This window comes from Triturus cristatus, chromosome 6 (assembly GCF_964204655.1).
Source record: "Triturus cristatus chromosome 6, aTriCri1.1, whole genome shotgun sequence".
NCBI lineage: Eukaryota > Metazoa > Chordata > Amphibia > Caudata > Salamandridae > Triturus > Triturus cristatus.
Window position 1 is genome coordinate 1,465,968,429 of NC_140589.1, and position 15,066 is coordinate 1,465,983,494.

The following is a 15,066-nucleotide window of genomic DNA, read 5'->3' on the forward strand; positions in this document are numbered from 1 at the left end:
GCCACTTTACTTCGTGGCGCACAATCTTTTATAACATACATATTCACAAAGAACACTCCCAATGCATACAGGGTCAACCAATGAGAAGAATGTGAAAACAAGATATTAAGTAACTCAAATAAGACTCTCTCCCAACTGTGTTTGTCACCCTTCCCCACAAGTTAATCAGTGGTAGTGTTTATAAGTCGACTTGCAGGTGGCAGGACACATTTGTATGGGCCAGAGGACAGTTGTGAAATGAGAGAATACGAGTAAAGAATAGCTAAGGCCAGAGGATAAGATAAAGTCAGGAAAGAATGGTGCGAACCAACAGATAGTTGAAACAGGGATCAGTCAGACCAGACGAGGATTAGTGAAGTCGGCCGGATCCTGACACCAGCTATAAACAGAGGCAGGAGGTTATTTGACACGTTGCAGTAGGATGAGGGAAAACAACACTTCGTTCACCATGCCGCCTGAGTGAGGGCAACACAAAATGGCAGAAAGACACAAAATGGTGGCTAAATATGAACGAGATCGGAAACTGAATTACCTCAGCCTTCCAGATGAAAACTGTCTTCAGATTATTTAACAAGCAGCGAGGCAGTTCCCAACAATGCACACAGCAAAATATGAAGCATCTATTTCCAGTGGAAGTCACGACTATGACTCCATCAAGGCTCACCCTAACAGCACAAACAAACAAAAACTTTCGCCAGCATTTGGTGTAAAATTGTACCGGATCTGGAAACCAAAGATCTGTCCTGAAAAGTGCGATTTAGACTAGTGGTTCTTAACTTGTGGTCCGAGGACCCCTAGGGTCCGTGACATCTGCCCAGGGGGTCTGTGGCTCTTTATTGAATTGAATATTAGCAGGCTAATAAAGCATTTACATATAAAAAGCAATATGTTAAAATTGAAAATGTTAAAACGCTCTTTAAATGTATTGGAATTTAAAGTTGGAGGCTAAAAACTAAGTTGCTATTCTTAGCTTGAATCTTGGCGGCAGTACAAGTACAGCAAATTGTTTTATGGGCGATCGGTGGCCTCAGTTGGTGCACTGACTAGTATAATCTGACAAAATACGAAGGTTGCATTAGTAGTGATAAAATTAAAAAGTGATCTGCTACAGTCTAGCATATGACTGTATTTTTGAACTAAAATCCAACGTTGAAATGCCACAACCTCACCATTAAGATATATATTGTTTTACATTGTTTTGTTTGTGAATTAAAGAGAATGTTTAATAATTTATGTATATTTGTTTCTATATTTTGCGTATTTTTTGAGGATTAAATCCTAGAAATTGCTTAGGCTGAGGTCCCCGGCTCTCAAAAATATTTCAGTGGGGGGCACAGATGCTGCCTATAGAGCACTATAAGACAGCATGTTGGCTGCCAAAAGGACTTAATATGTATGTTTACGTTTGTTAATTATGAACCCTTTGGACTATTAAAAAATGTTTAGACTTGAATGACTTCATTCATCATTAGAGAGATGTTTTACATTTTCCTCCTTTGCTAGATTTTAAACACTATTCCAGTCTTTATAGTATATTGGTATAAAATATGTATAATGTAACCTTTTAATCAACCTTTAGTCTGCAGTGTTTCATGAAAATCTTGATAGAAGAGTCAGAAACTTAAAAAAAAAAAGTGTTGTATTGTAAAATGAAGGAATGCGTGAAAAAGTGACCGGTAATTTATATTTGTATGAACAGTATGAAGTGAAAGCCCCAGTGCCCTCTGCCTGTTTCCGAAATATCTGCAAACAGATGGCGAAGATGCATGAGGCTATATATGATCTTCTTCCTGAGGAGCAAACACAGGTGAGAATTATACATTTCTATACAAAATTGAAGATTGTGTTGTAGCATTTTTTCCCCTTTAGGATTAAACTATTGCCGACATGAGCAGGGAGTGGACGGCAAGTTTCACAAAGCTTCACATTTTGCACCTCAGCTAAAAAAGTGCTCTCATTTTTTGGTATCATAGTACAGCATACTCAGTGTAAGGTGCACTGGTCCTGCATTTATGCAAACTGTTACTTTCCCATGTTGGAATAGGAGCTACTTTTTCCTTTTAACAGGAAGCGGAGCAGATCTGGTGCTCTAATACTCTTACAAGGTGATTGACTAGTATGCAGACTCAGCTGGTGTTTGCTTAGGGATGCTCTATACTTTGTGTTGTTGGTCTGAAAGCAGGCTCTAGGTGGTCGGCTGACATTAATAGTTTGTATAGCAATTTTTTGTTTAAATACAAACTTAATTGCATTTTTGAAAATAAACATTTAACAGTTTCTGACAAACCACAACAGTTCAAAGCAGTACATTAAGTTGCAATAAATGTGGTTCCTTAAAGTGTTGTACATAACAGTAGCATGCATATGACAACAGTATGTGTTAAACAACTTTGTGGATTTATTGGAGTGGAGCCAACAATACAGGCAACAACATGTTTAACTTAGTAAACCCCAACCTTCCCACCCATGAACTAGACATCGTCATAGTAAACAGTAAAAGTGTCATTATCAGTAGCCTTATTATGGTTGCATTGTGGGACTATACCAACAAGAGCTAGGAGCTTGTCCGGTACCGGTTTCAGTTGCAATGTCTGGTTGGGAGCCCAGTTCGGCCCTAGTGTTATGATGCATTATAGTGTGCTGCGTAGGTGGTGCATTGGTTCTAGTATGATGCAGGTTACAGTAAATATCTGCTGTGGTGTGCAGGTAGTGCAACCTAAATATCTACAGGTTCCAAGGTTTTGAAGGAGTCTAAAAATGCATCCCATTCCAGTGCAATGTTTTTTTCCTTAAACCCTGGTATTGTTGGCGCAGTGCTCCACACTCTGCCATCCCCCATTTCACTACTTCTGCCAGCCACTGGAAAACCAAGGGAGCTGTTGAGGATTTCCAGTGTCTCGTTAATAGGCGTTTCACCAATAACAACGCCTGATCTACAAAACGTGTCATTACTTTGTCCTTTGGGTCTAGGAAACAGGTAAAAAAAATGCAGTGCTCCATCAATTGCCAGTGGTTTTGTTCGATGAGTTTCACCAGGGTGGTGCTAATTCATGCCCAGAAAGAGGATATTAAAGGGCAGTACCTTAACAAGTGCAAATGTTTGGCGTCAGGGGCCTGATATCGTGAACATGTAGATGGGGATGTAGGGAACATGGTGTGGAGTCTATGTGGTGTGAGGTAAGCCCTATGTAGTATGGAACATTGAATGAACTTAAATCTGGATTTACGTAAGTTTTTCCAGGGATATTCAAGAAGCAATGGCCCATTCCTTATCTCGGAAGCCACGGGTCAGGCCCTCTTCCCATTTAGTCTGTAACATAGACAAAGAGACCAGCAGGTGTGTACGGAAGCCACGATATATCCTGCGACCCAGGTGTCTTCCATATGCCATTGTATGTAGTGCCTGGACCAATTTGTGTGGGGTGGGAGGGGATTCAGAGCCTCCTGGCGCCCAGTGAAGGCTCACATAACATGTGATGCTGGCATGGTCAAAAAAAGTGTGTTCGATAGGCCTTGGGAATGATTACAATCTGTATTATTCAGAAGGACGTTATCTGTAAAAAGGTTGCCTACTGTGGTGACCGCACCTTGCATCCAGGTTTGTAGTCTGCTCGCTGTCAGGGTCCCGGAATCTGTGGGGAGGCAGAGTAGGGGTATGTTTGGGTCATATGGTGCGTGAGGAGTGGTGTAGCGCAATGCTATTTTCCAATATGCGAAATTAATCCGTAGTAGTAGGGGACTGTCAGATGGTAAGAAGGAATTCAGGCATAATATACTATGGCGGTTGCAGCGATTTAGGACAGCATTAGTGTAGCCGATCTCTGTCAAGTTGCAACCAGCTAGCCAGTATGAAAGCTACTGTAATTGCCCGGCCAAACAGTATGATTTGAAATCTGGGGCACCCATCCCCCCTTTGTCGGGTGGCAATTGAAGTTTGGATAAACTAACCCTGCAGCAGCCATTGTCCCATATTAGATCATTTAATAGGGTATTAAGTAGTTTAAAATCTGAGCAGGGACTACGGCTGGTATGTTTACGAAATGGTAAAGCAGGCGCAGTAGCATCACCATTTTGGCGAGGGCCTGTCAGCCCGCTACTTAGTTTGTATAACAGTTATATGTTGTTGTTTTCTCAAGTTTTCTATACGCGCCATTGGATGGAACCAATTGAATCTTTTAGGAAATATTCTTGTCAGCAGGGGTCTTGGATGGAGTTTTCACTATATTTAAACTGTTTGGGAGTTTTAATTCTATATTCCCCACCCCTTGGTCTGTGAACAACTAATTGCCCTGTGCGGATTAGAACATTCCTTCTCTGATAATCTTGTTATTACATTTCCCATGGTTATCAGGTCTGTTGTTAGCAAATCAATATCAGTGTAAGCAATTTGAAAGTGATTTTGCTAATTTACAAAATATGTAGATTCATAAAGTGCTCTGATTTTGACACACAGATTTTAATCTGCTGCCTTAGTTTGGATAATATTTCAGCAAATTTCAAAAATGGGCAGGACTTGCATTTCTCCTGCTGTAGCTTGCACTGTGTATCCAGAGGTAAGTTTTCTTCATTAGAAGATAGCTGCTTCTGAGTTCTCCATGGTGCTTCTCTGCCTTGTATTTTTTAGGTCTCGCCTGGTGTTGCAGCACAAAGCGCTGCTTGCTGGGCGAGAGATAATGTAAGAGAGCAGATTTCAGAAGGGGACTTGAAGCCCTGCCCCTCATTACCATTGGCTGGCGTCACCGTTTATGCTAAACGGTGGCCAGCCATTGGAAATTATGTATTTTTGTTTTCGCCCTTTCGCCTTTTTGTCCGGCCCATCCGGACTGTCTCGTCTGCTTTGCGGCTGTCACAAAGCATTTTCTTATCTTTGTCGGGGCCATCTGTTTTCACTCAGCCCCGTGTTTATTTTTGCATCTCGCTTTCAGTGAAAGTGCAATGCAAATATAAACAAGCGGCTGAGTGAAAACAGATGGCGAGCACTTGTTTTGGAAGGAGCAGGACATTGAAGTCCCCCTCACATGACTGTACTGTGACAGCTTGTGCCCATATAGATGTGCCCGTTACTGTTATTATCATATGTGTATGTAAATCGCTCTGACAGTCCAGTTTTGAGTAAGCAGGGCTATACGAAACTAAGTGAATACAATTTAAAAGAATTTAAAACCCAATGGAACTGGCTCCAGACCAGAGACATGGAACGCTGGCCATAACTGACTCCGCTGGCAGAAGTGCAGTATAAAAAAAAAAAAGCTAACCATGTTGTTTTCTTATTTTTTCCTTGCCCATTCCTTTCTTTCTCTGCCTGATACTTCTTGTCCCTCATCGGCTGCTTTTCGTTTTCTCACACATGTTCGCCTCATTGTTTGACTTCTCTCCTTTCTTTTCCGTCGTTGTGTAATAGTCCCAGTTTTCCATCCAATCTTTTTTCCTTCCCTGGTCGTGTCGTTCTTACTCTCCTGTCGTATCCTACATCTCGTTCGCACGCTCAGTTTCTCACGGGCTCACTGGCTATATCTCTCCTGCATGCTTTGCTTTCGCCTGTTTACCTCGCTTTCTCTTCAGTTCTTTCAAATCACTTCTTTGCATTTGCAGCGAACAATTGAGGCATTCCCTGCCAAAGAAAACCGAGCGAGATAATGCGGGAGGGTGGGAAGTGCTGTCGTATGAGGGGAGGGGGGAGCGAGTGGTGATGGAGGTACCAAGTGGAAAGGGAAGAGAAGGGCTTAGGCTGCCCCAGGAATGTGTGGTGGCTCACTTCCTCAAATTAAAGCCTCAGGCTTGATCCGCAAACCCCCGCCAGGCCCAAGACAATGCCAAGAGTTTCCACTCCGGCTCTTTGAAAGCGGCTTTAAATGGCTGTTTCGAACAGTAAACAGAACATACGTTAGCTGAGAGAATCGAGGCCAGTTTTCTCACGTTGGCCCGTCTCCTCCTTTGCTGCATTTGCTCACCTCTCACCCCTGGTTGCCCGCTGGGAATCCTAGGCGCTTAAACAACAAGCATTTGCAATGAAATAGGTCTCGCATTTAGGCGAGTTTAAGCTATTGGCATTGTAAATGACAATGCCTTTTATTTATGTTTTAAAAACGCAAACAAAAATAAAAGGCATTGTCATTTGCAATGTCAATATCTCAAACTCGCGTAAATGCGAGACCTATTGCATTGCAAATGCTTGTCTGTTTTTAGACCCCGATGGGTTGTTGCAGGGTTCATTACTGCTTTTTTCGTTTCTTGTTTTGTTGGCAGAGTTCTTTACTTCCTGATTATTCATTTTTTCATAAATACTGCTTTTTTATGACTGGGTTTTCTGTCGTCTATTTGTGTTTTCAAATGTGTAATCCTGGTTTTCCTTTGATGGTCTTTTTCCATACTTTGTGTGCACTTGGGATTCACTTTGATAAGGCGTTGCTCTGAGATGGAGATAAAATCCATTTCTTTCTTCATACATGGCTCTCTTATTTTTCCCCATGCCCTTGGTACGGCACATTTTCGAACACCCAGTGTTTCTCTTTATTAGAAATCAGCCTTTCCTTTCTTCCGGCACAGGCCATCAGTTACCTCCTTAGGTCGCTGTTCAGTGGCAGGTGTCATGGCCAGTCTTCCAAGGTGTACAATTCTTTCATTTCTTGGTGTGGTATAATTTCGGAATATTTTCAGTTTGATGTGGCTGTTTACCAGGTAGCCTAGCAAAGGGCTTTGTTTGTTGTAACCATTAAACTCTCACTTCCATTGGTGCGGATAATTGTTTGTGTGAATCCTATTCAAAATTCAATTTCATTGCATTCTTTTCGCATTCCTCAATCATATCTCTTCCTCGATTTGAGGTTTATAAATCTAAATTTTCCAAATAGGGTGCTCTTCAGAGATTTCAACATTACAAAGAGCGACATGTTTCGAGTTTCCAATTTTCAGTTAAAAAGGATTATAAACGATAAAAACCTACCAAATGAAATATTTGTTTTCTGATAGAGACTCCTAGCCGCAGATTTCTTACCTTGGAATATACTGAGTCGTCAGTCTGGATCCGGATGATTTTCGAGCAGTACTCCTGCGCGCCGGTAGGTGGCGTAGTTCAGTTCTGCATCAATGACGTGCACCGTACCTTCATAAGCGCCACCTCGGTGCGCTGATGTCTGTTCTTTCTTTTCTGCGCCAGATAGCTCTGATCTAATCTGGTCTGAGCTACTCCTCATTCATTTTTTGATTGGCTTTTTTCGACATCTTGAACATTTTGGAGATTTTTCTTCTGGCGTGAAGTTATGTCACCCAAGAAACTGGCTGGTTTCAAACACTATGGGGCCTGTCACAGGCAAAAGTCAGTAACAGACACCGCCACTTGGTGTTTGTGGTACTTGGGGCGGGACCACAACTCCCCAGACCTGTGAGGAGTGCTGCGCCATGCATCCCAATGCCGCTGACGGAGCGGTCCCACAAGCTCCTGGCCGGCAGACGTCGGTCGACTCTGAGACTGTTGAGGTCTTGTTCACACGGAGGGTTCTGGGACGATTCGCGGAGCGCTTCTCGATGGTCGTCATTGTACTCCAAGTCGTCGGGGAAGTCTGGTAAATCCCAAAAACACAGATGTCAAGGTGAAGAAGTCTTTGACTTCACTGCATCCGTTGAAGCCTTTCGACGAGACACAGGAATATCGGCACTCTAGGCCCCGCAAGTCAGCGGAACCTGAACTTGGGTCCGCTCCGTGCTTCCCCGATTTCGCCGGAGCGACCCACACCCAGCTGAAAGAGTTTTATGAGGCCATGTGCCTCATATTTAGGCGGCCAAACCCTCTGAAGCACTTTGGAGCTCCATGGGTGCAGGTAGGACCCCTACTGGACCCACGCTGGCAGGTTCACCCCGCTGGATTCAGGGTGGAGCCACCGCTGGAGACCGAGACCTTCTTCAGTGCCCGCTCCAGTGCTGATTCTACCAACACCCCTAGGAAGTGCAGCCCCTATAGTTATTCTTGACACAGAGCCAGATGGCCATTGTTCAATTCCGACCGGGTCCATGCTTCCTAGAGCAGAGCCAGTGTCTTATTTATTTGAAGGCCTGGAGAGGGAGATGAATAGGAGAGTTCTATGGACCCTTATGGTTATTGGCTTCCTGAAGAAAGCCAGGACAAATGATTTGAGGATCTGGTAGAGGCCAGTGGGTTAGACACCTTACCCGACACTGGTCGGGTCTCTTCTCCTACTGTGGCAACCGAGGAGGGAGCATCTTTGAATTGGATGCGCGTAGGGCGGCTGATGTTTTGAACCTTCAGTTGACCACAGTGACAGTCGAGAGGAACTCCTTGACAGAGGTTTTTCAGCCGGGAGAATCCCCTTCTGAAACCTTACTCCCGTTTAATAAAGCCCTTATCAACATCTTAATTGGGGCCTGGTCAAAGCCCAGCACAGGGGCTCCTGTGCCTAGGACTATTGCCCGCCGCCATCTCCTCGCTCCTGGGGACCCAAGGTTCCCTACCCAGTACCCCACCCCAGAGAGCTTGGTAGTACAAGCCTCCATGTCCAGAATTAACCCTGGTGCATTCCCTACCACTCCTCCAGATAAAGAATCCAAAAGGCTGGATAACGTTGGCAAGAGAATGTTCTCTTCCGCCAGGCTATCACTGCGGTTGGTGAATGAACCGTGCTTTCCTCTATTGGGCCATTATTACCATACAATAAGGAAGTCAGCTGCGCAAGTGCTGCCTATAGCCTCGGAGAAGGCTCGAGCGATACTAATCCCGGACTTTGTTGATGGGTGAGATGCAGCAAAGTTCGACACGAGCGTCTCGCTGGGCAGAGAAATCTCATCGTTGGTGGCCTTGCAGCACCATGCCTGGCTGAGAACAACTGACCTTTTCCGAGGATGTTCATTCTTCCCTCACATACATGCCCTTTGATGGCTCTCGCCTCTTTGGAGAGAAGGTGGATTAAGCACTGGAGCGTCTTAAGGACTCCGAAACTACATCCAGGCCCTTGGTCTTGTCTATGACCCTCGCTAAACCTAATCCGCCTTACGCCCCTTTCGTGGCCCCAGAAAGGGTATCCAGCTGCACCCATACCCTCCCAGACACCACGGCCAACAGGCTTTCCAGGCTTATAGACGTGAATCTGAAAGAGACACGTTAGTGATAGATTCCTTACCTTAGAATATCCCCATACGTCAGACTGGATCCGGAATGTTTTTGTCAGCAGTCCCCGGCGCTTCGGAAGGTGGCGTCGTGCGGCTCTGCATCCGTCATAGGCATTGTAGGAGAGTAGGGTCTGCTTCCTATGGTCACTCCCACTTTTTGCTTATGCTTCACTGGTTTTCGACTTAGATGTGGCTGTGGGCCTGCTAATCCGACCCACAGTCCAGCTGTTCACTCTCTAAATTCATACTATGTACTTTAGGTACATAACCCAATTGGTAAGGATCACCTTATAGGGCCCTGTACAGTGTACCTTAGGTACCCAGGGCATAGGTGTACCCTAGGCCTACCAGGGGCTGCAGCATGTATTATGCCACCCCTGGCTGGCCTCCCATCATGACACAACTGGCTGATCACTCAGCTGGGGCAAGGTCGTGTAATCGCCCCTTGCTTAGGTATAGTATTCCTATACCTACCTTATATATAGACACATGGGTAACCTTTAAGCCACTCCTATGGCAGGCCTTAACAATCCTTTAGGCAGAGTGCTTGGTAACATGTGAGATGATGCTCTAGCATGAGCTGAGCCTGTCTGCAGCTTTCGGAACCATGTCCTTATAGCTGTTCTATGATATCGCCTACCATATACTCTTAAAGTGCCTTATAATCTTAAACGGTTATGGTAACTATGGTTTGGCTTTATCGAAACATGTCGTGTAAGGTGTCTAACACTTTGGAATACTACCACCACACCATTTCTGGCGATGAGGATAGTATTCCCCCCTTCTAGAGGGAGAAGACATGTTAAAATCCTACTTACCCGGTTAAAGTTAACCAGAGTCCCAGCATCATAAAATGGATGCTGCTGCCACGGACACAAGTCTGACCTCCTCTGGCTGGGAGTCCTTCCAGCGGGGAAGACGTGGACAATAGGTTTCCTGCCTTGGGAGGTGCTAGCACCACCCCAGACAGGACTTAGTGTATTGGGGCAGGGAGGGATGAAAGAAACGAGACACTACCTGGGGCACACAAGGTGTCCCATGCATAGTCCGGTTCAAACCGGTGCTGGGGCACTCCAGCCCCAGCCCTGGCGCGAAACTGGACAAAGGGAAGGGGGTGTAACCACCCCCCTCCCTGGTCCCACCCATAGGAGGGACCTAGCAGGTAACCCAGCCCCCCAAGATTAGTATTAGAGTGGGAAATGAGTCCCTAGGATTTTGGATTATCCTGAACTGAAACTAGACACGAAACTCTGGACCTTCGACATTCGACGACAAGAAGACTGAAGAATCTCCCTTGTGGCCAAGGAGTGGCCACTCTGTGCAAACAGGCACCAACAAGCGACCTGCCGTTTGCTTTGCCCAAGTTCTACGTGGAACCGACTGCAGAGCCCGACCAGCGCCTTGACCTCCAGACTTCTCCGACCCTGATCCACATCCACAGCCAAGCTGAGATCCGTGGAGGCGACGAGAGACGTGGGACCGGCTACCTGGGAAAATTGGCGAGTAGCTTCCAGCGCTGCTTCTGAGGCATCCTCGAAGTTGTGCTCTGGGGAGTGAGAAGCCCCAACCCGAGCACCATCTGCACCGAAGATCAACCCTCCACACTCCACGAGTTCTGCGTGGGGCCCTTCTGCATTTCCCTGCTCGACGCGGCTGTCCGGTTGCTGGCCCGTTGGCTAGTAGCCTCAGTGACGACGAACCCTTAACTTTCCACCGCTGGTTTGTCATTTCTGCGTGGGTTGCCTTTGCCAAGGCTTGTTGACTCCAATCGGGACGTCGACTCCGCCGTCAGCAAGATCCTTCGTGGGACAGCTCGTACCCTGGTTCTGGTCGTCCTCGACGCCTCCTGGTCCACGCAGCTGCAGACACAAGCTTCAAGACATCACCTGTGTTCTGCACGACATCGCCTGGTTCCTTCCTGGTTCCACACGGTCACTGGCTAGTGACCCAGACTTTGTCCCCTCTGCTTGCAGGTGTTCTTCCTTCAAGATCCATCCTTGGATCTACCGGACATCTTCCTCCTGGCCGCCTGCCAGCATCTGTTCTTCAGGCATCCATAGGATCCAGCGACGACACCCGACACATCTTCACACCTATGCACCCGTCTCCTGTGGGTGAGGTAACGCGAGTACTCCGGTGCTCCAGTGGATATTGACTATCCAAGTGTCTAACTGGCACATGCATCAACAATGCCATTTGCGATTTCTTATTAGCGAAAAATAAGGATTCGCTAATAAGGAATAGCAAAAGGCTATGCATTTAGAAATCGCTTACAAAATAGCGATTTCTAAACATTCCTTAATTGCGACTCGCAAATTGCGAGTCGCAGTTGAGAAATACCTCCCCATTTATTCCTATGGGCCTAGAGGCCCATAGGAATGAATGGGAAGACTTTCTCAATTTGCGATTCTCAATTAGTGAATCGCAAATTGCTCATGCAATTTCAAGGGTGCCAGGGTGTCAAAAGGACACGCTGTTGCACCCCTGAAATCTGCATATGAATACATCTTGCACGGGGGGCGTGGCTAGCAGCCAGCGAGCATGGTCGCAGCCTAGTGAGGCTCCCGATCCCCCGCCCGATTATCCGCCGAAAACATCCTGCAACTGCCTGGGCACACCGTGCAAACCGGGGGGAATCCCTGGGCTGAGCCCCGGAGATCGCGCCGATTACGGTGGAAAGTGCCGCGGCGGCGCTGGTGCTCCGACAGCCAAGATGGCGGCTGCCCCGGACTTGCGGAGAAGCTGCCTACGGAGGCGCTAAGGAGCAGTGGATGACGGGCTGCATTGCACCGGAGTGCCTGGACTTTGCTGCGGAGTAGACCCCTGGGCCGCCGGCCGCCGGAGTGCCCGGACCGGCGCTTGAGTCCTCCGGGGCTAGGCTCCTCCCCCCTCCCCCTTGGCTGTGGAGAAGACTAATGGCCCTGACCTGAGGGGGACTCCGCGGGCGCTAGTGCCCAGAGCGTGCCCCGCTTGTCCCCTGCTGAAGTTCAGTTGCCTGTGATGCGGGACTTCAACGCCCTTCCACACTGAGGCGCTCCTGGCGACGGGTGGCGACCGATCGGGAGAGACTGGTGAGGCGGCCATTTCTTACTCCTTCTCTTCCCCGAGGGAGCCACTACATACCCGGGTGCCCGTGCTCTGTGGACTGGGGCGGTCGTGCGCTCCTGGAGGCCGCTGGGCCCCCGGAGTCTCTCCTGCGATGGCAGCGGAGTGCCTTCTGTTGTCCTGTGCCTTGCCTGGAGGATTGGGGGCAGTGCGGCCGGCGGACCGGCCCTGTGGTCCTAAGCACACTGCGGATCGAGCACGACCCCGTGCTCCGCCTACGGACACCACGCGCTGCGCCACGCTTTCTGCCTAGGCCCTTGTAGACCTCCCCTGATCCCTGTGTGGGGCCGCTTGAGAAGCTGATTGCGGCGGAGTCCTGAGACTGCACCTGACCCTACCGCGGGTTGTGGCTCGTAGCGGGACGCTACGGCGGACTGCGGAGCAGATACGTGTGAACGGCGGATCAGACGGGGAGGCGGATCTGAGCCTTGGATTGCGGTGAGGGCGAGGGGACGCGGCCGTGAGGCCCTTGGTTGACCGACCCCACCGGGAGGCGCACACTCAGCGGACTATTGCGTCAGCGGGAGGAGCATACCGCTAGCCTCGGGACTCTGGGGACAGCTGGATCGCGCATAGCGCCTCACCATGGGAAAACCAAAAGGGGGACGGGGTGACGGAGGCCCCTCCTCAGGGGCGCCTGCGGGAGCCCCGCAAGGCCCAACGGACCTGCAACAGATGCAAGACCGTATCCTGGAGGCCATCGCGGCCACGAAGGACGCGCTACACCAAGATATAGCGCAGGTGGCAACTGGGCTGGGACTCCTGCGGGCCGATCACGGCAAGTTGGTGGACAGGGTCAAGATTGCGGAGTCCACCCTGACAGACCTCATACCGGCGCAAAAATCGGCCGAGGGCCGGCTGACGGAGGCGCTGGATCGGATACATGCATTGGAAAGGAGGGCTGAGGATGCCGAAAATCGCAGCAGGCGCAATAACGTGCGCCTGGTAGGCCTTCCGGAAAAAATAGAGGGCTCCGACATGGTGGGATACCTGGACGGCTGGCTGCGAACGGTCGTGGCCCCGGAGGGCCTATCGCCCTTCTCCACGCTGGAACGCGCGCACCGGGTGCCTGCCAGACCCCCTAGACCGGGCCAACCGCCGCGCCCCGTGATCATTAAACTCCTGCACTACAAGGACAGAGACTGGTTGTTGCAACGGGCCAGAGATGCGGGTCCCTTCCAGGTTGAAAACAGCAAGGTTATGCTATTCCCGGACTACACGTTCGAGACCCAAAAGCTGCTCGCCTCTTTCCTGCCCGTCAAAAAGGAACTCCGCTCTGTGGGCCTCCAATACTCGCTACTCTTCCCGGCCAGGCTCCGAGTGGTAGCGGATGGCAACACGCTGTTCTTCCTCACGGCGGCGGAGGCATGGTCCTGGTGGGACACTTACAGGGCGGACGCGGCCGGGACCAGGGCCGGAGGAATCGAGGACCACCAACAGCAGCGGCCGGTGAGGACATCGCGGAGGATCCACGGGCGCAAGCGGGGGCCCAGAAGACCGACTGACTCCCAGACAGAGGACGGTAGGAGGGCTGTGTTGCAGGCGGTGATGGTCCTGTCAGGTGCGGCATCGATCCCGTCGGAACGGGCCTCCGGCTCGGAGGACCGGGGCACAGACTCGGAGTCGGGACACTCGGACTCAAGCAGCACGAAGGGACCGGTGGTCACGCCGCAGACTTCGGAAGAGATCATCGAGAGCTGAGCGTCGGACCAGTGTCTCCTGCTGTGCTACGGCGGCCGGGGCTCGCCATTACAGTCACCTGAGCAGACTACAGTAAGATTGGACTTTAGTGTGCCTCATGAGTATTGTGGGGCGGGGGGGGAAGAGTCAATGGCTGGGTTTTTGTGACTAGTCGTCGCCCCACAGGGCCGATAAGGCCTCCGTAGTGTAGACTGCGGATTAGCGGGTTTGTGAGAGCGCGGGTGCTCGAGCACAGTTTGGATGGGAACAGCTTTTGTGAAGTTAGGTCCTGTTCTGGGGGGGGTGGGGCCTGGAGTAGTTGGGGTGGCTCAAGGCGAAATACAGAGAGGGGGGGGTAGGGGTAGTGTTGGTGGGGAGGGAATAGTGCCACCGCATGCGCCTGGGGTTGGTTTACCTGTGTTACATGCCGTGCGATGTGGGACAATGGCTAATGCGGGGTCGATAAAATGTGTGACTTGGAACGTGAGGGGGCTCCACTCCATGGCACGGCGGCATAAGGTGCATGCCTACTTGGTCCGTAGAGGGGTTCAGATAGCGTTCCTGCAGGAAACCCACCTTACGAAGAAGGAGGGCATTGCCCTGCAGCGTAGATGGAGGGGCCAACTGTTCCACACCACGTACTCTGCCTTCGCTAGAGGGGTATTAATATGGATACGGGCGGGCACTCCCTTTCAGGTAACCCGACACATAGCGGACCCGGAGGGACGGTACGTAGTGGTGGAGGGCAACCTTAGGGGCAAGCACATAGTTCTAGGGAGCCTCTATGCGCCTAATGTGGACCAGGCGACTTACTTTGCACGTCTCTCTGGTGTGCTGGCTGGCTACCTCGCGGGCCCGGTGCTTTTAGGGGGCGATCTCAATTCCATAGCGGATACCACACTAGATAGGTCACACCCGCCGCTGCCCACGTCCCCGATGCACCGATTGGCGAAAACTAGGTCGGATTGGCAGGACAGATGGGGCCTGACTGACGCTTGGCGCGCTCAGCACCCGGCGGAGCGGGACTACTCGTTCTACTCCGGCCTCCATGACCTTCATGTCCGACTGGACGCCTTCCTGTGCTCCTCTTTAGTCCTCCCTGCGGTGGCTGGGACGGAATATCTGGCGCGCACCGTCTCCGACCATAACCCCCTGCTACTG

At 49.8% G+C, this 15,066-nt stretch overlaps 1 protein-coding gene across 5 annotated transcripts in view; it reads left to right on the plus strand.

The window, feature by feature from the left end:
• The window catches only part of VPS54 (VPS54 subunit of GARP complex), a 541,872-nt gene that overhangs the window by 440,900 nt on the left and 85,906 nt on the right, over positions 1–15,066 (plus strand). For all 5 annotated transcript variants that reach the window (XM_085612543.1, XM_085612546.1, XM_085612547.1 and 2 more), the window contains one exon: positions 1,700–1,807. In XM_085612543.1, coding sequence (XP_085468669.1) covers positions 1,700–1,807 — 108 coding nt within the window. The remainder of the gene's footprint in view (positions 1–1,699; positions 1,808–15,066) is intronic.